This window comes from Adiantum capillus-veneris, chromosome 17, assembly GCF_014529385.1.
Source record: "Adiantum capillus-veneris isolate H3 chromosome 17, ASM1452938v2, whole genome shotgun sequence".
Taxonomy (NCBI): domain Eukaryota; kingdom Viridiplantae; phylum Streptophyta; class Polypodiopsida; order Polypodiales; family Pteridaceae; genus Adiantum; species Adiantum capillus-veneris.
Genome location: NC_140947.1, coordinates 98,699,074 through 98,725,676, shown reverse-complemented (window position 1 = coordinate 98,725,676; position 26,603 = coordinate 98,699,074). Strand labels below are relative to the sequence as shown.

Here is a 26,603-nt window from a genome sequence, read left to right as displayed (position 1 = left end):
AGGAAGAAGCGGGTATTCTTATATTTCAGCTTGTGCCAATTCAGAGCCTATCAAAATTCACTCGTCGCTTCATACGTCCAAATTTGGTGGAAGCAAGAAGGATGGTGCTTAGCTATGAAAGGCACATTAACAATGGGCGATCAACATCAACTGGTGTAAAGAGTTCAAACTAGGTTATTTCTGCCATCTGCACTATATGTATTGTTGTTCTAATTAGTTCCAAACTGAAGGTTGGAAAGTTGACAAGATCATTGCAAGCAATAATTACATCAAGGAAAGCGGGTCTAAAGCTTTACAATCAGAATGAGTCATGTGAGCGAGGACCTTGCATGTGGCATAGTGCACGTAAGACAGAGCTGATAGAAATTTTCTTATATGCAAAGCAAGCCGTGGAGATTCGCTATGCAAAGCCGACTGTGCAGATTCACTTTATAAAGCTGCTGCGTGCATTTTCCATGAAAAGTGTCGCCACCACATGGACAAACCTCCAGCCAGAATTTTTAATCTGTGTCTATGCTAATGAAGGTATGGCGAGAATTTCTCAATTCGCATATGGTAAAAGTAGTCAGGGCTTTGTTGGCACATCCATGTTGCACATATCTTGGAATCAATGCACTCCAAGAGACTAACATAGAAATCTCACCACGAACTTGTTGTGATTTCATAAGGGCGCCACATTTGGCACACACTCCAAGAGACAGCGCTTAACAACCCTCACTTCCCATTTGGTTGAAGTAGGCCGAAGCTTCCCAAACACAACAAAGGCGTGCTATAAGAGACCTGCAAGAAATGTCTGGCAAGAATCTCTCAATTCGCATCGGGTAAAAGCAGTCACAGCTTCATTGCCACATGCATGTGGAACATATCCTGGAATTATTGCACTCCAAGAGACTAACATAGAAATCTCATCAAGAACATTTTGTGCTTTCATAAGGGCACCACAATTCACATACATGTCAACCAGCACACATCTTTTTCCAAGACTTCTTGGGCAACAATACATACATTGAGCAAGAATCGTGACTTTTCATATGGATAAGACAGCCCAAAGCTTCCTTGCTAGAGCCATGTATCTCATATTCAACAATCAATGCACTCTGAAGGCGACATTTTGCATAGAAAGCTCATCGATAATTTTTTGTGCTTTCATACTGACACCTCATCTAGCATACATATGGATCAAATCATCTCTTGAATGTTTCTGCAAACAGCCCTTGACTTGCAACCACATCATGAATTCTTTCACCCATTCAAAGATCTTGTAAAAGGCCACAAGCCTTCCAGGTGGAAGCATAGGTGATTGCGATAGAGACAGAACATCCATTCGCATCTTGTAAAAAGAGCCCACAGCTTCCTTGCCACGACAAGGTTGACCATATCCTACAATCCACTCAGTCAAAGAGATAATCCACTCATCCTAGAGACTATCCCCATCAAAAACTTCTCGTGCTATTGTGACATCACTACATTTGGCATACATATAGATCAAAGCACTGCCAAGCATGGCATATTGATCCGATAGCCCCTGGCTAGCAATCTCATCATGAGTTAAGAAATCATACATGTGAAGGTCTTGCCTAAGCTTTCCACAACCAGGTTGACCATACCTTGCAATCCACTCACTCCAAGAGACAACATCCTAGAGAGGACCCCATCAAAAACTTATCGTGCTTTTTAACAGCACCACATTTGGCATACATATAGATCAAAGCACCGCAGTCCATGCATTCCAAGAGATGACATTTGGGCTCTTCAAGCACTTTTTGTGTTGTCTCAAGTGCACCACATTTTGCATACATATCGACCAAGGTAGTTCCAAGCACGACATATTTTTTTCAAGATCCTCTGACTAGCAATATAATTGTGAATTTTTGTGCGTATATCAACATCTTACATCTTGTGTAGAGCCACATGCCTTCAAGATGCACACATAGGTGATTGCACTTGGAGAGAGGCCCTCGCTTTGCATTTGCTAAAAATAGACTAGAGGCTAAAAATAGACTAGAGCTTTCTCGTCATGCCCCTGTGGGGCAAATCTTGCAATCAATGCATTCCGAGAGTCCACACTCCAGACAGGAAGCTCCTCGACCACTTGCGTAGAGCCACAATGAATTCCCTCACCAATATGAAGGTGTTGCGTAAAGCCACATGACCTCAAGGTGCAAGAATAGGTGAATGCATTTGGAGAAAGTCTTTCCCTTTGCATCTGGTTAAAACAAAGTTTCATTGCCACAAGGCAATATCCTGCAATCAACACGTTCTAAGTGACATTACCGAGAGGATGCCAATCAAGTCTTTTTCATGATTCACTGACGGCACCACATTTGGCATACATATAAATTGAAGCACTCGCAAGCATGCCATCTTTCTCAAATAGACCTTGATTGGAGATCTCGTCGTGAATTTTCTCACCCATGTTGATGTCTTGTGTAAGTAAGGCCACAAGGTTGAAAGGTGCAAGCATAGGTTATTTGCATTTGGAGAGAGCTCTTCCCTTCGTCACATCCACCAATGAAAGCAGCACAAAGTTTCCTTGCTCATCAAGAAATTTATCTTCCCTTTGTCGCATCCACCAATGAAAGCAGCACAAAGTTTCCTTGCTCATCAAGAAATTTGTGTGCTTTTATAAGGGCACTACATTTGACATACATATAGCATTGCCAAGCACAACATGTTTCTTCAATAGCCGTTGACTAGCAATCTCATCATAGATTTTCAGCCCCAATTAAAGATCTTGCGTAAGCCTAGTGCTTTCTTGAGGGATGCATTCCCTTGGCATCCAATATCCCGCATCAACACGCTCCAAGTGACATTACGGAGAGGATGCCAATCAAGAATTTAGCATGTTTCCATGACGGCACCACATTTGGCATACATATCAACTAAAGCACTACTAAGCATGCCATCTTTCTCCAACAGACCTTGACTGGCAATCTCGTTGTAAATTCTATCACCCATGTTGACATCTTGCGTAAGTAAGGACACAAGGTTGAAAGGTGCAAGCATAGGTGATTTGAATTTGAAGAGAGCTCTTCCCTTCGCATCGACTAGTAAAAGCAGTAGAGTGTTTCCTTGCCACAACCATAATAGGCATCCTACAATCAACCTTGTCCAAGAGACGAGGTTTCAGATTTACATGTCTAGGAGCACACCACCCCACCCAGCATGATATGGATTTTCAAAAACCCCTGCCTTAGAATCTCATCATGAATCTACTTCCCCCTATCAATAGCTTTGCTTGTGGCACAAGCTTTCAATGTGCAAACGTATGTCACTGCATTTAGCGAAACACCCTCACATTGCATCTACTCAAGACAATTTAGAACAAATCAATCTCGTCCTTCATGTGCATAACCTGCATAACCATGTTGTCAAGTAATGTTTTGGACTCATTAAGCTTGCCACATTGCCAAGCACAAAATGTTTTTGCAACAGACCAACATAGCCCCTAATTGCATAGGTGATCGCATTTGAAGGAAGGCCTTTCCTTCACATGTGCTAAAAACATCTCAATGCTTCGTTGCCACAACCATCTTGTGCATATCTCATGAAAACATCCTAGCCATGAAAAAGGACCCTTCTTTTGCATCTGGTGAAAAATCTGATTACTTCGTTATTGCCACAGCCATGTTGGGTATATCTTGTAGTGCACCATATTTGATATACATATCAACCAAGGCAGTGCCAAGCACGACATCTTTTTCCAAGAGCCTCTGACTAACATATAATTGTGAATTTTTGTGCCCATATCAACATCTTGCCTAGAGCGACATACCTTCAAGATGCATGCATAGGTGATTGCAGCCAGAGAGAGGCCCTTGCTTCGCATCTGCTGAAAACGGATGGCATTCCTTGCCCTGCTTTCTACACCCCACTTGGCATACAAATTGACCAAGACAATGCCAAGCACAAAATCTTTATTCAACAGCCTCTAACTGAATTTTTGTGCCCATATCATCATCTTGCGTATAGCCAGATGTCTTCAAGATGCACACATATGTGATTGCATTTGGAGAGAGGCCCTCACTTTGCATACATATCGACTAAGATAGTGCCAAGCACACTGATATGGCCACAACATCTTTTTTCAACAACCTTTGACTAACAATGTAATAGTAAATGTTTTTGGCCCATATTAGCATCTTGCGGAGAGCCAGATGCCTTCAAGATGCATCCGTAGATGATTGCAAGATGCAATTGTAGATGATTGAGAGGCCCTTGCTTCGCGTCTGTAGAAAATAGATGGCATTCCTTGCCCTGCTTTCTCAAGCGCACCCCACTTGGCATACAAATTGACCAAGACAAATTGACCAAGACAATGCCAAGCACAACATCTTTTTTCAACAAACTTTGATTGAATTTTTGTGCCCATATCAACATCTTGCATAGAGCCAAATGCCTTCAAGATGCACGCATAGGTGATTGCATTTGGAGAGAGGCCCCCACTTTGCATACATATCAACTAAGACAGTGCCAAGCACATTGATGTGGCCACGATATCTTTTTTCAACAGCCTCTGACTAACAATATAATAGTAAATGTTTATTTTGACCCATATCAGCATCTTGCGGAGAGCCAGATGCCTTCAAGATGCACCCGTAGATGATTGCAACTGGAGAGGGGCCCTTGTTTCACATACATACTCTCATCCATGTCAATGTCTTGTAAAAGGGTATATTCAACCCTTGTTGCAATATCTCTCTTGGAATTGAGCACCATCCCTTATACATTCAATGACTTCATGTATGAGGAAACGATGTTGCCTACGTTGATGCCAACATAATTATCATTGAGATGTCAGCTTTCTTGCGATGAGTCGAGTTGAACTTGACAGCAAAAATGATGGGGCCCTTCTGCCCCATATGCAATATGTGTGAAGGAGTGTTGAAGGAGGCTTGGCCAGAGTACTATTTGCGATGGGCTACTGAGGCAGATCGCAAGCAACGCTCTCTTTTTACTTCGTTCAATTGGCGATTAAGAAAGCGAGTTAAAGATAAGGTGGATGAACCTCCAGCCAGAGTTGCGATTTTGGCTATGGTGAGTTTTGCAAAAAATTAAAATAAAATAGATAACACTATGAGATTCTTTCTTTGTACGATTAATTGCTGGAATCAGGGATCGATTCTCCTTCAAACAAGAAATTGCCGCAAACTCAGCTTAGTAAAATTCGAGTACTTGTCACTTGATCAGATTAACCTAAGGAACATGTCAGCTGCGTGCGCCTGATCGTGTTCAGCACTAAATGGCGTTGATTGGGCTTCCCTTGACATCATCAGGTTTCCCTCTTTCTAATGCTTCTTCTGTTGTACACACGTACTTGCAATTTTTCATTTTGTGGGTCTCTATGTTCGCAGTCTTGTACTTCAGCGTGATTCCATAGATGGCCCATGCAGCTCGCTTGAAATGTGTGCAGACATTGTAGATGTTTGCACATGCGAGTTGGGTTGCTGTCACGCACATGTCCGTATAATGTTGATTAAAGTGCCATGAGTGGCGCTCCTCACTGAGGTTTTCATATCAGTTTATGCGTGTATTGCGTATATGTGTGAGGTAAACCTCCTCAATGAGGTTTTCATATCCATGGATTTGTGTATTGCGAATATGTGCAAGTTATTTGTTGATATTGTTATGCTTCAGAGATGAAGTCTACTATCTTACATTTTTGCAGAGGTGCAGTCTATGCATGGATGAGTTGAGGTTCCCCTTCTTGAGCTGACTAAAGAGATGTTGTCCACTCTGAAGCGTGTTCAGACATCAGTCCAACCCATTCATAGGTTTGACACTTGGTATATAAGTGATCTTCTTATACAGGTTTTTACAGTCCTCTGCTTCCTTTCGCTTAAAGAATTTGACGGAAACACAGGAGTCAGAAGGGATGGATTATGCCAAGGTGCGCAATTATGCAAGCTCCTGCTCTTCCCATGCGAAGCAGGGAAGTCAAGAACAGGTTTGTCCATTTTTTTAGCATTGCCATTATATGTCTCACTATGGCTGGGTGTTTATGTTCACGAGCATATGAGATTGTTTAATGATTTCAAAATTACACTCAAATGAAGGCATTCGTAAGTTGCTTTGAATTTTGGTGACTCAATAGCCAAGAGCATTACTTGCTAGCTTATTTATGGTTATGAGCCAAAACCACCTATCCCTATTGGATTTAAGGGTCCAAGGGGGTCAATTGCAGTCCGTTGCAGATTTTTTGCAAGATATGGAAAAAATTATCACGATTGCACAAGACAATGCCACTTTGTATGCTAAACTACATAGTTAACTTGGGCATGCAAATATATCTTGAAATACACATGGGACACATTGCACCGGTATTTGCCCTTAATTATCAGTATGGTATCCTATAAGTTGGATTCACCGTCATATTCAGTGTTCATTTAATGTTCCACACTAGCTGTTTGAAGAACGTTTGGGATAGGGTGGATTGGCTGTTCTACTTGAGGAGGTTCCCAACCTGGAGGATAGTGCTCGCTAGGTTACACTTGACCTCGGGTTGGTCTTATCAGAATAGGCAGCAGAGGATGCAATGAAGACAAAGAACCAGCCTATGATCCGGTGGATATCTTGTCACGTGTAATCTAACCCTATGTGCATGTGGACAAGCCACTTCAAGTCCAGGGTTCAGGTCAACTTAGGAAGTGTTCTGGCACCTTTGTGAGCTTGTGCGCAGGCCGTGCATGTCCAGGCACTTAGAGTAGTTGCATATCCTCTGGTTGCACACAACATGATCATCAGCATGACAGTCAATAGTCATCATGAGCATTTTACAGTGCACAAAACCTATTTTCCCTATTTTAGCCATTTTTCACTTATTATTAATAAGTGACTTTGTTGGGAAAGTGAGTAGGGCAAATTTGCTAGTCTCTTTAAAAGAAACCTAGCGCTAGCACTTTCTCGCAAAAGAGGCAGCAAAGTACCTACACTTGCAGTGCACCTTCTCAGCAAGAATAGGCAGAATTACTTAGCGTTTTTCAGCAATTGCAGACCAGCCCTGGCGTTTTGCAAATTGTAGATCAGCCTTGGTGTTAGCAGATCACAGGATCAGGCCTAGCGTTTTTGCAATTGCAGATCAACATCAGCGTTTTGCAGATTCCCCAGCCATAGCATCAACGTTTTCCATTTTCAGCACTTAAGACTCCGCAAGATCAGCCCCAAACCTCGCAGATCTCATGCACTAGCAGCAGATCCTCGCCGCACGGTCATATCAGCCAACGTTTTCAGTTTCAGCCCGTTGTCCGCAGATTTCAGTATTTGCGTTTTCAGCGCATCGTCGTCGCCATCGCCATCGCCATCCTCGTCGACACAGTGTCTTCAACAAATAGTAGATTTGCAGGTTTCAGCCCCTAGCATTTTCAGTTTTCAGCTCGTCTCGTCGCCATCATCATTGTCGTCGACATCGTCGGCAAGTCCATTGCAGCTAGACCATTGTACCAGATTTGTGCAATCGATAGTATAGACCTCTCTCGCCATAAAGAGTGGGGCCCTTGGAGAAGGGTTTGATAACATTCTGGTGTCGTATTTTTCTCTCTATCTCTCAGTCTCAGCACCTTCATTCACAGTGTCATTCACTTCGTTTGTGATCATTTGCACTCTCTCACTAAAGGAACGGAGGGCTCTCCCTTCCGTAAGTAAAAGGAACCCTTGAGTACAGTTCGAGACTCATTTTGAGCAAAGTTCAACTTTCACTTCCGCTGTACCTTACACACCTAGACTCCGATCTAGAACACCTGCAATGCTACATATATGAACAAGGCACTTGTGGAGAAGAGACATCACTGAGGTAGAGAAAGACAGAGAGAGTGAACAAAAGAGAGACGTGGTAAAGGCTCTCCATGCTGATAACAAGCTGCTCATAGAAGTGACAAAAGGTGGTATGGCCTAGATCTGATATGCCCCAATGGATAGGCCCGAGGTACACACAATTGCGACTACTACTGACACTGCCAACTGCTCCTGCACATAAGACCTCCGGTAACAACTGAGAAACCACCGAGCAAGCACGAGGAGGACAAGTCTAGATCTCTTCCTGGCATAGGAAGACATGCCAAGAGGATCATCTGATCTAGGATTGTTGCTCCATTTGCATGGAGAATTGACTGTGCAGTGGATATGTAAGGACCATCATGTGCCTGATTGGTTGCCTGTAACAGACTAGGACACTCCAAGTCGAGATTCTACGGCGACATCACAAGAATTCACTTCAAAACAGTTCACAGTTTACAATTGATTCGACATTGGCCCGGCGGAGTTCCGTGCCTAGAGATATTGGCCCCAAAGACTGGCGCCCCTTTCGGTATTTCTTTTTGTATTAATGTGCAACTCACAGTACAAGGGAGTGGGAGGCTTTCACTCTCAGACTCTGCGTCCAGATGCTCTGAGAAGTGGGAGGCCTGCCCACACTTGTAAAAATTTTACAAGGGATGCCAAAATCAGAGCCCCAAAAGCTTCAAAGTTAAAAGCTTTCAAAAATAAAGCAAAAGCTCTTTCTCTCTTTTCTCTTGCAACTTGTGTAGCGAAAAAGCAAGTCCAAAATTCTGCCCTGCTGTCGTAAACAGCGCCGCAAAAAGCGGAAATTCCGTATAGCGTCCATGGATCGCGTTGCAAAACGTGGAGGCTGCCACATCAGCTTTTCTGCCTGCATTTCGGGGAATTCCTGCAAGGGGAGGGTGTGTGTGTGTACTGGGCAGCCACGTCACCAGTTTGTGACACTTCCCCTCCTACTACACATCTCCGCAACCTCTGCTCATGGCTTGATGCCCAAAAATGCTGGTTTGGGAGGTTGTCCCAAAACGCTATGGTTGGCCCCTTATTGCCTGCTGGCCTCTAAGTGCCATCTCCTTGGGGCCCTTCTTGGGGTTCTCTGCATGCTTAAGAGGTGACCCCCCTCGTCTCTATGTAGGGCCAACCACTATCTGCCTGACCCTGTAATATTTTTAGCTACGGCTACAGAGAAATGAAAATGACTTTTGTGCACATAAAATAAATTTATAAATTTATTGGTACCAATTTGAATGGGTAAATTTTCTGAACAACTTGGCTGTGTCACGTGGACAAGCTACAGCATGACGATGCATATCCTCTGGTTGCACACAGCATGATCATCAGATTTCCATCAGATCCCGTCAGGAGCATTTTTACATTGCATAGACCTATTTTCCCTATTTTGACACTTATTATTTATTAAGTGACTTTTGTTGGAAAGTAGGTAGGGCAATTTTGTTAAGTTTTATAAATAGAAACCTAGCGCTAGCACTTTCTAGCTGAAGAGGCAACAAGAGCACCTTGCTCAACAGGCAACTTTTCAGCAAGATCCCCCAGCAAGGCGTAGCGTTTTTGCAACACAGCATCAACAATGGCATTTTTGCACCATAGACCAGCCCTGGTGTAAGGTGCAGCGGAAGTGAATGTTGAACTTTGCTCAAGATGAGTGCTCCGAACTGTGCTCAAGGGTTCCTTTTACTTACGTAAGGGAGAGCCTTCCGTTCCTTTAGTGAGAGAGTGCAATGGACACAAACAAAGTGGTGAACACTGTGAATGAAGGTACTGAGACTGAGAGATAGAGAGAGAAGAATACGACACCAGAATGTTGTCAAACCCTCCTCCGAAGTCCCCACTCTCTATGGCGAGAGCGGTCTACTATTGATTGCACAAAACTCTACAATGCTTTAGACTTGCCGACGATGTCAACGACGATGAGGACGAGGGCCGAAATCTGAAAATGCTAAGGGCTGAAATCTACAAACCTTTATCTGCTGAATTTTGACTCTATGTCGGTGACGATGTCGATGGCGACGATGCAACGACGACGCGCTGAAAACGCAGATGCTGAAATCTGCCTTTTCCTGGCTGAAACTGTAAACCTCGATGGATTCCACCGTGCGGTGAGGAATTGCTGCGGGAAGGTGAGGTCTGCGAGGTTCGGGACTTCTACTGCAGTTCGGACTGCTGAAAACTGAAAACGCTGAGTCTAGGGCTGAATCTGTCGCGATGGAATTGCAAAACGCTGAATGTCATGCTGCTCCAAAAACGCTAGGGCTGAATTCGGTTGTCGTTGTGGAGTCTGCTAACACTAGGGCTGATCTGCTATCTACAGGGGAATCTGCTAATGCTAGGGCTGATTTGAGGTCGTACTGTCGTCGAGAATCTGCAAGTGCAAAAATGTTGGCTGATCTGATGCAAAAACACTAGGCCTTTTGGTGAGTGAAAATGCTAGAGTTGTTGCGGGGGGGGGTCTTGCTGAGAAGCTGCCTGATGAACAAACTGTTCGTGCTGCCTCTTCTGCCAGAAAGTGCTAGCTCTGGTTTCCTTATATGTTATCTTAGCAAAATTGCCCTACCTAGTTCCCAACAAAAGTCACTTAAAATAATAAGTGAAAATTATCAAAAATAGGAAAAATAAGTCTATGCATTGTAAAAATACTACTGACGGGTTCTGACTGTATTCTGATGATCATGCTGTGTGCAACCAGAGGATATGCATCTAATCTAAGTGTCTGGACATGCACGGTTTGCGAACAGACCCACAAAAGTGCCAGATCACTTCCTATTTTAGACCGACTTGATTGAACTGAACCCTTGTCATGTTGTAGCTTGTCCACGGACACATAGGGTTGGATGTGTCACGTGACATCCCCTCCTTTTCAAAGTGAGGTACCGGTACCGAACTGTATGGCGTCGAGGGAGATCGCCAACAGGGTGTGGAATCTTGGAAAGGACTCTTCGCCGGCCCACTTTGATGTGTGGGTCGTGCGATACTTGAACTTCATAAAGGTCTGCAAAGTCTTCTTCTTTGGACCGCGCCGAAAGTGACACAAAGTCATCTTCAATGCTTCCACTTCGTCTATAGTCATGCGTCTACCTTGTCTACCTTCTTCAAGAATTTCCGAGGCTGAAAATTCTTGCAATCACTTCGAACACAAAAACATGAACATACCCATCCATGTAAAGTGACTGGAAAAAGACTATTTCTTCGAAAAAACTGTGCATGCAATGCAGATGAACATAGAGACGAAGTACCAAACGGTTCATCAAACACACTTAAACAATGGGGTCGAATCTTGTCTTCCTAATCTAAATCAATCAACTGTGGCAAATCACAATGGAGATGCCTATCCTTGATGCTCAATCTTTCTTGTGCTCTTTTGGAAACTGTGTCATGCCAAGGAAGAGACATGGAATGTAAATTTCTTGAATGCAAACATTTCATCTTTTCATGAACAATCCGCATACATCCGTGCTCATCCATGAGTGAATCGTGCTCAACGTACAATATGTCATGCTTAGGAAAAGGGATCACATAAGGACGGTGATTGAAATACAGGAAAGCATCACGAATGAAACACTCGAACAATGCGTGTTGACTAATCATTCGAACACATAATACTGCCTGTGGGGGTTCTCTGGACCTAGGCTTGAGAGCCAAGATCGGTTCTTTCTGAGGGGGTTCTGTAGACCTCGACTTGAGAACCAAGATCGGTTCTTCGTGATTGATCGAATCTGCAATGAGGTTAGCTTCACTAGAAAAAGTATCAACTAACCCATCATTCTTGTGAACAATCACATCTTCTTTATCTTGCAAATCATCATGCTCGTGAGAAATCACATCATCTTCCTGCAAATTATCATGCTTGTGAGAAATCACATCTTGATCATGCAAATCATCATGCTTGTCATTGTCATTCGATTCATCATGCTTATCATCATGCAAATCCTGTGTATCATGCTTTGGAGAAGAAGAGACTGAGAGAGTCTCCTTTTCCCGAATTTCTTGCATTTGTGCCTGAACTTGAGAAAAGAGTCGCAACATTTCTTGCATTCTTGCTTTATTCTCGTGATTAAATTTTGCTTCTCTTTCGTCGTGCTCACGCGCTATGTCTACCATTCTTTCTTCGTACTTACGATCGATTTCTGCTTTTCTTGCTTCGCGTTCTAACTTGCTGTCCATAAACATATGCTCCAACTCCTCCATAGGAGTTAGTGCAATCCTTGGCGTAGATGGGGAAGGGGGAGGGTCGGAAAAACCTCTTGGTGGGGAAAACTCTTCTTCGCCACTCCCATGCTCACCACCTCCAAGCGAAGTATCCATTCCGCTTCGAGTGATGACTATCCACTGAAGTCTTGGGTTCTTGTGGTCTTGGGTTCTTAAGTTCACGAGGAACTTGGGTTCTTGGGTTCTTGAGATTCTTGAGGGTCTTGAGGTTCTTCTTTAGCTTGCAACCTGTGTTAGAGAAGGATCTTCTCTTCACCCGAGCTCTCCTCTTTCCCGCGGACACCCCTTGGCGGCCTTGCGCTCACACCAAGGTTGCTTTTTCCCACCTCACGTCGATTGGTCGGCCGCTAAGTGCACGGTCCGCTCTCAATGAGTGAAAAGAGGCACAAGGGGAGGCTAAACAAGCCCTTCTTTCTTGGGTTTCTTGTCGATCTTTCAAAACACGATTAGGAATCGACACGCCCGAGAGGTCTTGGGTTACGTGCGATCGCAACAAGCAAAAATAAAAATAAAAATTATGTGGCTCTTTCCTTGAGTGATATAGAACACTGTCAAAGCTCTGATACCAATGTAAGGTGCAACGGAAGTGAATGTTGAACTTTGCTCAAGATGAGTGCTCCGAACTGTGATCAAGGGTTCCTTTTACTTATGGAAGGGAGAGCCTTCTGTTCCTTTAGTGACAGACTGCAATGGACAAACAAAGTGGTGCACATTGTGAATGAAGGTACCGAGACTGAGAGATAGAGAGAGAAGAATACGACACCAGAATGTTGTCAAACCCTCCTCCGAAGGCCCCACTCTCTATGGCGAGAGGGGTCTACTATTGATTGCACAAAACTCTACAATGCTTTTTACTTGCCGACGATGTCGACGACGATGAGGACGACGACGAGATGGGTTGAAATCTGAAAATGCTAAGGGCTAAAATCTGCAAATCTTTATCTGCTGAATTTTGACTCTATGTCAGTGACGATGTCGATGGCAACGTTGCAGCGACGACGCGCTGAAAATGCAGATGCTGAAATCTGCGTTTTCCGGGCTGAAACTGTAAACTTTGATGGATCCCACTGTGCGGCGAGGAACTGCTGCGGGAAGGTGAGATCTGCGAGGTTCGGGACTTCTGTTGCGGTTCGGACTGCTGAAAACTGAAAACGCTGAGTCTAGGGCTGAATCTGTCGCGATGGAATTGCAAAACGCTGAATGTCCAGCTGCTCCAAAAACGCTAGGGCTGAAATCTGTTGTCACTGTGGATTCTGCTAACGCTAGGGCTGATCTGCTATCTACGGGGGAAACTGCTAATGCTAGGGCTCATCTGCTATCTGCGGGGGAAACTGCTAATGCTAGGGCTTCACCTTACATTGGTATCAGAGCTTTGGAAGTGTTCTGTATCACTCAAGGAAAGAATCACAAGAATTTTTTTTTGCTTATTGCGGTCGCACGTAACCCAAGTCCTCTTGGGCGTGTCGATTCCTAATCGTGTTTTTGAAGAGTGACAGGAAACCCAAGAAAAAAAGGCTTATCCAGCCTCCCCTTGATTCTCTTTTCACTCATTGAGAGCGGACCGTGCACTTAGCGGCCGGCCAATCGACGTGAGGTGGGAAAAAGCAACCTTGGTGTGAGCACAAGGTTGCCAAGGGGTGCGCCCGCGGGAAAGAGAAGAGCTCGGGTAAGAGAAGATCCTTCTCTAACACAAATTGCAAGCTAAAGAAGAACCTCAAGCACCTCAAGCCTCCAGAACCTCAAGAACCTCAAGAACCCAAGAACCAAGAACCACAAGAGCCCAAGTTCCTCGTGAACTTAAGAACCCAAGACTTCAGTGGATGGTCATCACTCGAAGCGGAATGGATACTTCGCTTGGAGGTGGTGAGCATGGGAGTGGCGAAGAAGAGTTTTCCCCACCAGGAGGTTTTTCCGACCCTCCCGCTTCTCCATCTACGCCAAGGATTGCACTAACTCCTATGGAGGAGTTGGAGCAGATGCTTATGGACAGCAAGTTAGAACGCGAAGCAAGGAAGCTAGAACGCGAAGAAAGAAAAGCAGAAATACAGCGTGAACACGAAGAAAGAATGGCAGCCATAGAGCATGAGCACAACGAAAGGAAAGCCGCCTTGTTCCGATTCTTTTCTCAAGTTCAAACACAGATGCAAGAGATTTGGGAAAAGGAGACTCTCTCAGTCTCTTCTTCTCCAAAGCATGACACACAAGATTTGCATAATGATAAGCATAATGAATCGAATGATAATGATGAGCATGCTGATTTGAATGACAATGATAAGCATGATGATTTGAATGATAATGACAAGCATGATGATTTGCAGGAAGATGATGTGATTGTTCACAAGGATGATGGTTTAGTTGATACTTTCTCTAGTGAAGCTAATCTCATTGCAGATTCGATCAATCACGAAGAACCGATCTTGGCTCTCGAGTCTAGGTCCACGGAACCCCCACGGGAAGATTCAATCAATCATGAAGAATTGATCTTGGCTCTCGAGCCTAGGTCCAGAGAACCATCACAAGATGTACTATGTGTTCGAATGATCAGTCGGCACGCATTGTTCAAGTGTTTCATTCGTGATCGTTTCCTGTATTTTAGGCACCGTCCTTATGTGATTCCTTTTCACAGGCATGACATATTGTACGATGAGCACGATTCACTCATGAATGAGCACGGATGTATGCGGATTATTCATGGAAAGAAGAAATGTTTGCATTCAAGGAATTCACATTCCATGTCTCTTCCTTGGCATGACACAGTATCTGAAAGAGCACAAGAAAGATTGAGCATCAAGCATAGGCATTGCCATTGTGTTTTGCCACAGTTGATTGATTTAGATCGGAAAGTCAAGATTCGATCTCATTGTGTGCATGTGTTTGATGAACGGTTTGGCACTCCGTCTCTATGTTCATCTGCATTGCATGCACAATTTTTTCGAAAGAATAGTATTTTTCTAGTCACTTTACATGGAATGGGTATGTTCATGTTTTTGTGTCGGAAGTGGTTTCAGGAATTTTCAGTCTCGGAGATTCTTGAAGACGGTAGACGCGTGACTATTGACAAAGTTGAAGCATCGAAGGAGCCTCAAAAGACTTTGTGTCGCTTTCGGCGCGGCCCAAAGAAGCAAGCGTTGCAAATCTTTATGAAGTTCAAGTATCGCATGACCCACACATCAGAGTGGGCCGTCGAAGAGTTCTTTCCAGGATTCCGGATGCTATTGGCGATCTCCCTCGACGTCATACAATTCGGTATCAGTATCTCACTTTGAAAAGAAGGGGATGTCACGTGACACAGCCAACCCTATCTGTCCGTGGACAAACTACATGACAAGGGTTCAGTTCAGTCAAGTCAGTCTAGAATCGTCCCCGTGAAAGAGCACTTTTTACGAACCTAGGAACCAAGCTAAATTTTTCTTCAGCTTATAACCCTCAGACAAATGGACAAAGCAAAATCACTTACTCCACACTGCACAGTGCTATACATTTTAAAGTGCTATGTCTCAGATGACCAACGAGAATGAGAGAAGTATCTACCTCTCGTAGAATTTGCCTATAATAACACTGTACATTCCTCTACTGGAAAAGATCCTTTTGAGGTTATTTATGGCAAACCATATCTTCTTTGAATCCTTGTCACCAAGGATAAGATATTTGTAGCTCTTGAATTTGTTCAAGACTTGGAGGGAATAAATATCCCTTGCCAGCAAGAAGATACGTGGCCATAGAGAGAGCCAAACCCTTGAGCTAAACATGGTTGCAATGTCCTGACATGAGAAAACTACCTCACGCTAGCCGAGCGCAGCCACAAAACAACCCTCACTCCCTAACACTTGTCCCTGGGAGAAACTGGGACCAACTAGACAAATTTAGAGAGATGCCATAACTCTAACAAGTGACATGTCCTTGGCCAAAGGTCTCATTGGACCTCTTGCTTAGAGTATCGGATAAGTGGAAACATTGACCTAAGTCAATTGCAAGTTGGTGAAGTGGCTGAAGAATTGGATTCTGATTTTATCACAAGGAAACTATTGAGGACAACAATTCAATGTAAGGAGAGAAGTGTTAGATCACTAGAAATTAGGATGGAGATTTGACCTATGCCGTGCCAGTGTGGGTCAGGCCCCTTGGCTCATTTGTGAGCTATCTTGTGTGATCATAGCACTTGGACTATATACCCTTAGCAGTGCCTGCCCAGACACCTTGGCGAAAGTTTGTGTACACTAGTGCCATGGGAGTCTAGTTCTTGAGGTGTGGCACTAGGCCAGGGTAGGTGCACACTCCCCAAGCTAGGGGATGAACTAGTTTGGCTCTATGGCCGGGAGAAGAGTGAAGATATCAATTGCTTATGTGCTTGGTTTGTGTCATGTGTGCAAGATGGATCCTTGGGAGCACCAAAACAGACCCATTTGAACTCAAATCAAGAGTATCCTCCTACCATTCTAGAATATATAGGTAAGCCACTATAAACCCAAGGAAATGAATTCCTCATAAACCTCTGCAAGTTTTTGTAATAAGTTAATTTCCAACTTCCTGTACAGGACAAGCTTAGGATGTATGAACAAACGTCTTGAGGATTTCCAAGGGATGACTTTTTGGGTGAGCATGAGTCTGACACTAGGGCGACTCACTCTTTCAGCCCGAGAAATCTAAATTCCTATCATGCTTCAGTATCTACATGGTTATCCAAAGCTGATAGGATGAATTATGATGTCTTTGCACATTTTTGGGAGCGCCCCATTGGGAGCTTGGTTTGGGCTTTGCGTGATTCAGTAGATGTTCTGCACAGTCACTCAAACAAGGTTCTTGGTATTGCCTCTGGTTACTTTGCTGCATTATGCTTGATGTTTGGTCTCATATTTGATGGATAATATATGTCGGATTTTGATGGCTCGGTTACTCTATGCAGGAGATGCTTGATTGAGTACTAGGAATTAATGGTGCCTCTTGTCTTGGCAAGGATGGATCGATACGTTAACCTTTCTTGCAGCATTGGTATATGCTTTGCCATGTATTACTGCAGGGTTTGCAACATATTTTTGATACAGGATTGATGCCTCCCACTATGTCTTCTGGGTTGATCTTTCTTATACAGAGGGACAGAGATTTGACCTACTTACTACTAGAGACCAATTACTCTCGTGACCTCTGTTATAAGATTTTGGCTCAGATTGTTAGTGCACGATCGCGGCCTTTCTTGCCCAATCATCTCCATGTATTTTTGTTCAAGACGGATACATGTTGAACTATATTGTCGCAGTTGAGTGGGCACGACATTCAGGATAGCCAGTGGTTATTATCCTTCTCAATTTTGAGAAGGCATATAATGAGGATTTGGGGTTTCTTAGGGGGACTTTACAGATGATTGGGCTTTCCCTCATAGTGCATTGTAGGAGTTGTAGCTTATTAATTTACGTCTAGCTGTGTCACTATCTGTAATAGGACTAGTCTTTGAAGTTCTTAAAGTCGAAAAGAATGTAGCTGGGCATATCTTTCCTTAGCACGATTTGAAAGATTGTTGAATAGTCTATTAAATAGAGCTTATACGAATGAGTTGAGATATTAAGGGAGAACATATATTCTTTTTTTAAAATAATACACTAAAGACGGATTTGATAAAGATTAATGAATAACAGATAGTCTGTCTATGAACAGTAAAATTGAGATTTTTATTAATATCAATGTTTTATATTTATGTGTTTTAGCTTAAAATGCATGGGTAGGCTTAAAATAAGTTGTAAAAGTAGTGGAGACCCAAAAATAGAGGTTTTATGAGTCGCGACCTAAAAGGTGCGTTTTTAGCCAAACAGAGATGTTTTTCGCAATTCTGTCCGCGTTGCCTTGTAGACCAGACCTATTCCCGTCGTTTTGAGTACCTGGATCGCTCTGTTCTGAGTTCGTTTGTAAAAGTTATGATGAAAACAAACAGAAGGTAGCAGCAGTGTAGTGTACACAGGGACAAACAGACATACAACATCATACAGTTCTACCTGCTATCAACCAAGAAGTGGATTGTTTCTTCATGGTAGAGTATGGCAATTGAGATTATGAAGGTATATAATTATGTTTTTTTACTTTGATTATCATGTTGAATTGGTTGCATGTTCTTTTGGCTATTTTGTAGGCGATGCAGAAATCAATGTGTGAAACAGGATTTGTGCAAAGTTTCATGATAGAAATCTAACCTTTACGGATCGCTTAGCGATCACGTTCTTATATTATTCTCGCAGGTATACTTGGTGCAAAAATCGTACAGGCTTTTCGAGGAAAAGAAGGATAAAAGCACGACGGGTGGTGCGTTTGGGAATCATTCACCGATCTCTTCTTCTGCGAGTGCGAGTGCGAGTGCGAGTGAGACGCTGCATGCAAGCGAATTGAAGCTCGGGGGTGGTCGGGAGGTTCGAACTCCGTACAACGGAGTGCGCCCATATATTTTGCTTCTCTGTTGTATCAAAAATCTATAAAGATTCATCAATACAAAGATCTCTTTCTCTATCTTTTGCTATCGATCTCTATTATTCGGTTCCCGTGACAATTGGTATCAGAGCAAGCGGTTGATTCTGGACATGGAAGGATACGAGAGGAGGATGAAGGAGCAAGAAGACCTGATTCAGCGACTATGAGAAGATCTGAAAATTGCAAATCGGGAGTGTGCTGAGGCTCTGCGGAGCAAAGCAGCACGAGAGCTTGATATCTATGTAGACCTTGATGGCCAACATGAAGGTGAAAACCATGCTAATCCACCTGGAAACAATAATCATCGTTGCGGCGTTGGGATACCGCCAAAAGAAATGATGACGATATGGAAGAAGCGACAACCAAATCATTCTTAACGAAGGCTAAGCTTAAAGAGTTTTATGGCATAAGAAAGATATGCGAAGATTTAGAAGCGTGGATTGAAGAACTCAAAGATTTGGATTATACTTTCAATATTGAGAACACGACCACGAGACTTTCGAATGCTTGAGCAAGGTGACCGATAAGACAATACGTACCAAGATGGCTCAATTGGAGACTTTTGGCGATACGTACGATAAAGGTAAGTCATCTACCCCTTCTTTGTGATGTTTTATGTCTTTGATACGTCCTTTGAAAGCTTCTGTGAGATCGAATTTATGCGTAGAAGTTGAGATTAAAATTTGAATTTCTTAATTGATTTGGATAGTATTCATTGCTTCTTATCGTTTAAATTGATTGAGAAATTAAACTTGAAATTAAATCGAGAAGTTAAAAGACTTGTGGACTTAACTAGTGGTAATAATAGTTCCACGAAAGAGTTAGTAGAATTTTTTATTTTTTTTTCTTTGAAGAGTCGAAATCATAAAGATGATTTCTATAACATAAACATTGATATGCATGATGTTATCATTGGTATCAATTAGATCATTGAAAATCATGTTTTGATTGATTGTTAAGAAAGAAAAATATATCTTTAATCATTTGATGATGATAAGTCACACTCTTTGTGGAAAGAAAGAGATTCTAAATCTAGTTTTGGCAATGGAATTGATAAGGTGACTTAGATAAGAGTGTGAGACGTTGCTTGTGTTTGCTAATGAGATTAAAGAGAATCTGGGGATAAACATAAAGGGACAAATCGAGAATTTATAGAGGATCTCTTACATGAAGTTAAGGATGTGTTTCGGACGATCTTCCTGGTATACCTCCGCCTAGAGCGGTAGACCATGCCATAGATCTATATCTAGGAGCGACACCTTATTCCAGATCTCCATACAGGTTCAATATTGATGAGCTTAAAGAGCTCAAGATACAACTTGATGATCTTTTGAAAAAGGGTTTCATTAAACCTAGTGTATCTCCTTGGGGTAGTCCTGTGTTATTCCAAAAGAAAAAGGATGGTACATATAGGTTATGCATCGACTATAGGGGATTAAACAAAAAGACCATTAAGAACAAATATCCTCTTCCTCACATAGATAAACTGCTTAGTCATTTGAGTGGTGCCACAATATTTTCAAAGGTTGATCTTCGTTCTGGCTACCATCAAATCCGCATTAAGGTCGAGGACATTCCAAAGATTTCTTTTCGTACACGTTATGGACATTATGAATTTAGAGTTCTTGCTTTTGGTTTGACTAATGCACCAACAACTTTCATGTGCTTAATGAATAATATTTTTCACCCGTATCTTGATGACTTCATTCTGGTATTCTTGGATAATATTTTTGTGTATTCTACGAATGAAGAAGATCATGCATTGCACTTAAAGAAAACATTTGAGGTTTTGCGTGAACATAATTGTATGCCAAAGCAAGTAAGTATTCTTTTGCAAAGGATCAGATTGTGTATTTGGGAAGAGTGATTTCTAAAGAGGGGATTCACATTGATCTTGATAAAGTTAAGACTATGTTAGTAAGAGATGTAAGAAGCTTTATGGGTCTAGCACAATATGAGAGAGCACACATTAAAGATTTCTCTAAGATAGCAAGTCCTTTGACCGAATTGACCAAGAAAGACAAGGGTTTTGTGTGGACTTCTAGCTGTGAGACTGCTTTTGAGACCTTGAAGGCTAAAATAGCGGAAAATTTGGTTTTAAAAGTTCCTGAGATGGGCAAACAATTTGTTGTGTCCTGTGACGCTAGTGGTTAACAATTAGGTTGTGTTTTGACACAAGAAGGAAGAGTGGTTGCATATGAGTTTAGGAAATTAAGACGACATGAATTGAACTATGCAACACATGATCTAGAATTGCTTGCTGTTGTTCATGCATTGAAGCATTGGCGTCATCTCTTGCTTGGTGTAAAATTTGAATTGCGTACTGATCATCAAAACTTGAAGTATATTTTCACTCAGCCATTGTTAAATAACAGACAAAGAAGATGGATTGAATTACTGGCTGAGTATGACTTTGATTTGAAGTATTTGTGTGAAAAAGAAAATAAAGTTGCAGATGCATTGAGTCGTACGCCCATGGGTAATTTGTTGACTGTTGTGCGATCCAATTTGATTGATGATATGCATGCTGAAGTTGAAAATGATTCTTTTTATATGCCTATTTTGAAATTCTTGCGTGAGAATATTGGTGAGAGGTATGAGAACAGATATCACTTGTATAAGGAAAATCTGTATTATTATGACCGCTTGTGTATTCGTGCAAATTCTGCTTTTAAGAGTCAAATTCTGCATGAGTGTCATAATTCACCTTTTTCTGGTCATCCTGGATTGAATAAGACACATGAAAAGATTAAAAGTTCATTTTTTTTCCGCGTATGAAATTGGATGTTAAGAATTATATGCGTGAATGCTTTCAATGTCAACAAGTTAAGATTGAACATAAGAGGATACTTGGTGACCTTCAACCCTTAGACATTCCTTTACAGAAGTGGGAGTGTATATTCATGGACTTTATCATTAGACTTCCTACTACTCGTGGAGGGTATGATTCGATCTTTCTGGTGGTAGATAGACTCACAACACAAGCTCACTTCTTTCCTGTAAAAATAACTTATACTGCATTGATCATTGCATACTTGTTTATGAAAGAGATATTTCGTTTGCATGGCATGCCCAAGAGCATAGTGTCTGACAGAGATTCTAAGTTCACTTCTCATTTCTGGAGAGCGACTTTTGACTCTATAGGTACCCAGTTACGCATGTTCTACTGCTTTTCATCCTCAAACAGATGGGGAAACGGAGAGAGTGAATCGTATTTTAGAAGATATGTTACGAATGTATGTCAATGAAAACCAATCTAATTGGAATGAATATTTGCCTTTGGTGGAATTTGCATACAACAGTTCATATCATTCATCTATTAGGATGACTCCGTTTGAGGCAATGTATGGCTATAACTATCCTACACCTATTCATTTTCTTAATTCGAGGAATAAAGTAGAACTGTCACGTGAGATGCTTGAGAAAATGGATAGCGAGTTGGCCGAAATCAGAGAGAATATTAGAGAATCTCAAAAGAGACATAAACTGTATTATGACAAGAAACATCGTGTTGTGGAGTATGAAACTGGTGATATGGTTTTTTAAAGGTTATTCTTGAGAAGTCTCATTTGATTCTTGGAGATGATAGAAGATTGTCTCCGCGATTTGTTGGTCCATTTAAAATTTTGAAGCGCATTGGTTCATTAGCTTACAAATTGGAATTGCCTTCTCATGTTAAAGTGCATCATGTATTCTATGTGAGTTTATTGAAAAAGTATGTTCTTAATGTGCATCATGTTTTAGAGGACAACTCTAAGTTGAAAGATGACGGACCATTGACTGTAGAACCAGACTTAGTACTAGATAGGCGTTTTAAACATCTGAGAAATAAAGACATTGTGGAAGTTTTGGTTAAGTGGCAGAACTATCCAGTAGAGAATGCATCATGGAATGATCTTAGTGTTTTGCAAAGAGAATTTTCCTCTCTTTAGACCAACTCTGAGGACAGAGTTAATTTTGATAAGGGGAGAATGTAATAGGACTAGTCTTTGAAGTTCTTAAAGTCGAAAAGAATGTAGCTGGGCATATCTTTCTTTAGCACGATTTGAAAGATTGTTGAATAGTTTATTAAATAGAGCTTATACGAATGAGTTGAGATATTAAGAGAGAACATATATTCTTTTTTTTAAATAATACACTAAAGAGTGATTTGATAAAGATTAATGAATAACAGATAGTCTGTCTATGAACAGTAAAATTGAGATTTTTATTAATATCAATGTTTTATATTTATGTGTTTTAGCTTAAAATGCATGGGTAGGCTTAAAATAAGTTGTAAAAGTAGTGGAGATCCAAAAATAAAAGTTTTATGAGTCGCGACCTAAAAGTTGCGTTTTTAGCCAAACAGAGATGTTTTTCGCAATTCTGTCCGCGATGCCTTGTAGACCAGACCTATTCCCGTCGTTTTGAGTACCTGGATCGCTCTGTTCTGAGTTCGTTTGTAAAAGTTATGATGAAAACAAACAGAAGGCAGCAGCAGTGTAGTGTACACAGGGACAGACAAACATACAACATCATACAGTTCTCCCTGCTATCAACCAAGAAGTGGATTGTTTCTTTATGGTAGAGTATGGCAATTGAGATTATGAAGGTATATAATTATGTTTTTTTACTTTGATTATCATGTTGAATTGGTTGCACGAGTATGTTCTTTTGGCTATTTTGTAGGCGATGCAGAAATCAATGTGTGAAACAGGATTTGTTCAAAGTTTCATGATAGAAATCTAACCTTTACGGATCGCTTAGCGATCACGTTCTTATATTATTCTCGCAGGTATACTTGGTGCAAAAATCGTGCAGGCTTTTCAAGGAAAAGAAGGATAAAAGCACGACGGGTGGTGCGTTTGGGAATCATTCACCGATCTCTTCTTCTGCGAGTGAGAGTGAGAGTGAGAGTGAGAGTGAGAGTGCGAGTGCGAGTGCGAGTGCGAGTGCGAGTGCGAGTGCGAGTGTGAGTGAGAGTGCGAGTGCGAGTGCGAGTGAGACGCTGCATGCAAGCGAACTGAAGCTCGGGGGTGGTCGGGAGGTTCGAACTCCGTACAACGGAGTGCGCCCATATATTTTGCTTCTCTGTTGTATCAAAACTCTACAAAGATTCATCAATACAAAGATCTCTTTCTCTATCTTTTGCTATCGATCTCTATTATTCGGTTCTCGTGACACTATCAGAGGTCATATTGGACGATGGTTTGGTCAAGGTTGCCCGCTAGCCCCATATCTATTCCTATTCTTTGTTGAGGTTATGTCACTTTACGTGAGACCCTGTTATTCACTCTGTACGATCCACATATACTCAACGGTCTACGGGAAGCTCTCACTACCTTTTGCTTGACAAGTGGTGCTCTTATTAATTGGCATAAGTCCTTTGGTTATCAGGTGGGAGCCGAGGACTGTCTGGCAACTGAAGATCACTTCAGTATGCTGGCACCCAGCCAGACTCGTAGATGTATGGGTTTTCATGTTGGCATTGATGGAGCAGTAGTTTGAACCAGTCTTTCAGTCTATCCTTCCATGCAATTCGTCTTTGGCTGGCAGAGCTTTGATTGGAAATCAGGTCCTCCTTGCAAATGACAGCCTGGTTTACTACTTAGTGTGCAATTTCTGTTGGGGTGGTTCAGGTGTCTCTAGAGACATGTGGCCTAGAGTTCACTGGTGCACCATTATTGTCCTTCGCAAGGAGGGAGCCCTGAGTAGTGCCTTGCTTTCCAAGCTCTTAGTCCGAGGTTTTTTCCCTGCGGCGGAGCCTTGGAAGCAGGTGCCTTACCTTGCATTATTCCTCCGTTTGGCTGTATGGACAGTGATGGCCTTGGTGCATGATGATTCGTTTCATCTTTCCGATGCCTTGCTGGACATGTCTTATATGTCCCCTTGTATGCAGTGCCTGTTGAGAATTTGGTTGGTCTTATTTGACAGAGGCCATGCTGCTTGGAGTTTTGAAAGGCAGCTCGTGGTGGCATGCCGTGCTTTAGATGACAGATCACCTTGCCTTCTCATGAGAGATGGTGGGCCTTCTTGGATCCCTCCGGCCACTTGCTATGGGACTTTTGTTTTCTCGAATGCTGACACTGGTCATGATCATCATATATAGCTGGCCTTTTAGGGTTTGGTGATGCCTCCAGAACATCCAGATTTCCACTGGCTGCCTATTCCAGCAGTGCGCTTCCTTGGCAAGCAGTCTTGTGTTGATCATGTATTACCCTCTGATGAGGCAGCCCTTTGGTGATTATGGATTTAGGATGGAGTCCCCTTGGCACAGTTGTTATGGGATCAGCCGTTATCGGATTGTAATGAGTGGCAATGGAGGTCTTGAAATGATGTATCCTCTTTGTGTGTGTGTGTGTGCACGCACGTGCACCTCGTGTGCTGTTTTGAGAGCATATATTGATGCTCACTATTAGACACTCATGACGATAAGGGGGGGGGGGGGGGGGTATTGCAGTATCTACTACTGGATGATTTATGTGCTTATGCAGATGACTATTTTTCATGCACAATTGATTATGCAAATCCTGCTTAGGGGTTATTCTTGTTGCCTGTTCTTCTTTCTTGTCACTGATATATGTCTGGGAATTGATGCTGTGCAGTACCCCTGTGGAAGACATCAAGAAGCTGAGGCTCATTACGGCAATCAAAACACCCTACCTTCCAGATGGACGCTTTGACCTAGAGGCATTTGATGGATTGATACATATGCAGATAAAGAATGGAGTTGAAGGGGTGATCGTTGGCGGGACAACAGGTGAGGGGCAGCTGATGAGCTGGGATGAACATATTATGCTTATTGGTCACACGGTAAATTGTTTTGGTGGAGAAATCAAAGTTATAGGTAACACAGGCAGTAACTCAACGAGGGAAGCAATACATGCGACAGAGCAGGGATTTGCTGTTGGTATGCATGCTGCTCTTCACATCAATCCATACTATGGGAAAACTTCATTGGATGGCTTGGTAGTGCACTTTCAGAGTGTTCTGTCCATGGGTCCTTGTGTGATATACAATGTCCCTGCTAGAACAGGTCAAGACATTCCACCAAGGGTGATCGAGGAACTCTTGGGCAGTGAGAATTTTGCAGGTGTTAAAGAGTGTGTAGGTAACGCTCGCATTGCAGATTATAGTCAGCTTGGTATAGCTGTATGGAGTGGAAATGACGATCAATGCCACGATGCAAGGTGGGATTTTGGGGCTTGTGGAGTCATTTCTGTTGCCAGCAACCTCATTCCAGGCTTGATGCATGACCTCATTTTCGATGGAAGGAACAGGAGCTTGAATCAAAAGCTTCAACCTCTTATAGAATGGCTGTTCTCGGAACCTAATCCAATTGCTTTAAATACAGCTCTAGCACAGCTGGGTTTGATCAGGCCAGGTTTTCGGTTGCCATATGTCCCCTTGAATATTGAGAAGAGGCAGCAATTTGTTCGAATAGTTGCAGAGGTAGGACGGCAGCACTTCGTCGGTAATGACGAGGTGCGAGTTTTGGAAGACAGCGACTTTCTTCTTCTAGGGCGTTATTAAAGAGTAAGATTTGGGACTCTTTTAACTTGAATAATAATCGAAATCTTTGTATCGGCTCTCAAATTGTGCAAGATTGAGCAGCGTTGGTCACTCGCCAAGAGACATCAGTGCTGGAACATCTCTTTTTGCTGTCAGAATCTCCACATCATTGTATGAAGTGTACCTCAGTGTGAAGGCTGAAATTGAGGGGGCTTCAACTTGAGCTACATCTGTCCAGTGTGTTTTCCAGAAATTTTGCATATGCCAGGATGGGCTTTCCTGCAATTTAGGATTCTTTGTCTTGTTGATTGTTCTTGAAGATGGTATATTGATAAGCAAGAAAGCTTTGTGGAAGCACAGGAATAGTGTAGGTAAGCAACAAAGCGATTTTTGAAAGTACTACCTGCTTTTTTACTCATCTTTACTTCTATGATGCTTTGACCATGAGATGTGTACCAGAATCCATTGGCCCGACGCACAATCATTCAAACTCAAGTTTTTTAGAAGATTGGACTTGCCACACTTGTGTTTACAGTGCAGGAGGTTTGTTATTGCTACTTCCTTCCCTTGACTTTTGGGTTGGCCCTTGGATGAGGATTTAGGAATGTGCTGTGCATAGAAACTAGGCATATTATATGTTCTTTCAATGTTTGTGCTACAGAGAC

At 42.3% G+C, this 26,603-nt stretch overlaps 2 protein-coding genes across 5 annotated transcripts; one reads left to right on the top strand and one right to left on the bottom strand.

The window, feature by feature from the left end:
• Positions 1 to 769: 769 nt before the first annotated feature.
• Positions 770 to 2,464, bottom strand: LOC147437766 (pentatricopeptide repeat-containing protein At2g34400-like). The gene is made up of 4 exons (XM_086486608.1): positions 2,315 to 2,464; positions 1,426 to 1,639; positions 1,173 to 1,380; positions 770 to 971 (listed from the first exon to the last, which is right to left on the bottom strand). Exons 1-4 carry the CDS (start codon positions 2,462 to 2,464, stop codon positions 770 to 772), a joined length of 774 nt encoding a protein of 257 aa, XP_086342734.1.
• Positions 2,465 to 5,119: 2,655 nt separating this feature from the next.
• Positions 5,120 to 26,241, top strand: LOC147437765 (4-hydroxy-tetrahydrodipicolinate synthase, chloroplastic-like). 4 transcript variants are annotated; one of them, XM_086487240.1, is made up of 5 exons: positions 5,131 to 5,276; positions 5,355 to 5,550; positions 5,669 to 5,786; positions 5,864 to 5,947; positions 25,032 to 26,241. In XM_086487240.1, the coding sequence occupies exons 3-5, from the start codon at positions 5,725 to 5,727 to the stop codon at positions 25,957 to 25,959; spliced, it is 1,074 nt and encodes a 357-aa protein (XP_086343366.1). In that variant the 5' UTR covers positions 5,131 to 5,276; positions 5,355 to 5,550; positions 5,669 to 5,724; the 3' UTR covers positions 25,960 to 26,241. The 4 variants fall into 4 exon arrangements, with proteins under 4 accessions (XP_086343367.1, XP_086343365.1, XP_086343366.1 ...); XM_086487242.1 differs by having other exon boundaries at positions 5,132 to 5,276; positions 5,669 to 5,774; XM_086487241.1 differs by lacking the exon at positions 5,355 to 5,550 and having other exon boundaries at positions 5,120 to 5,276; positions 5,669 to 5,774.
• Positions 26,242 to 26,603: the final 362 nt, after the last annotated feature.

Coding starts and splice junctions, on each gene's coding strand:
- LOC147437766 (XM_086486608.1), bottom strand. CDS start 2,464: ATGCTTGCACCTTTCAACCTTGTGGCCTTACTTACACAAGACATCAAC. Junction 1,640..2,314: donor TGTATGCCAAATGTGGTGCC/GTCAGTGAATCA, acceptor GGTCCTCTCTAG/GATGTTGTCTCTTGGAGTGA. Junction 1,381..1,425: donor AGAAGTTTTTGATGGGGATA/GTCTCTAGGATG, acceptor AGTGGATTGTAG/GATATGGTCAACCTTGTCGT.
- LOC147437765 (XM_086487239.1), top strand. CDS start 5,725: ATGTTGTCCACTCTGAAGCGTGTTCAGACATCAGTCCAACCCATTCAT. Junction 5,787..5,863: donor ATTCATAGGTTTGACACTTG/GTATATAAGTGA, acceptor ACGGAAACACAG/GAGTCAGAAGGGATGGATTA. Junction 5,948..25,031: donor AGCAGGGAAGTCAAGAACAG/GTTTGTCCATTT, acceptor GATGCTGTGCAG/TACCCCTGTGGAAGACATCA.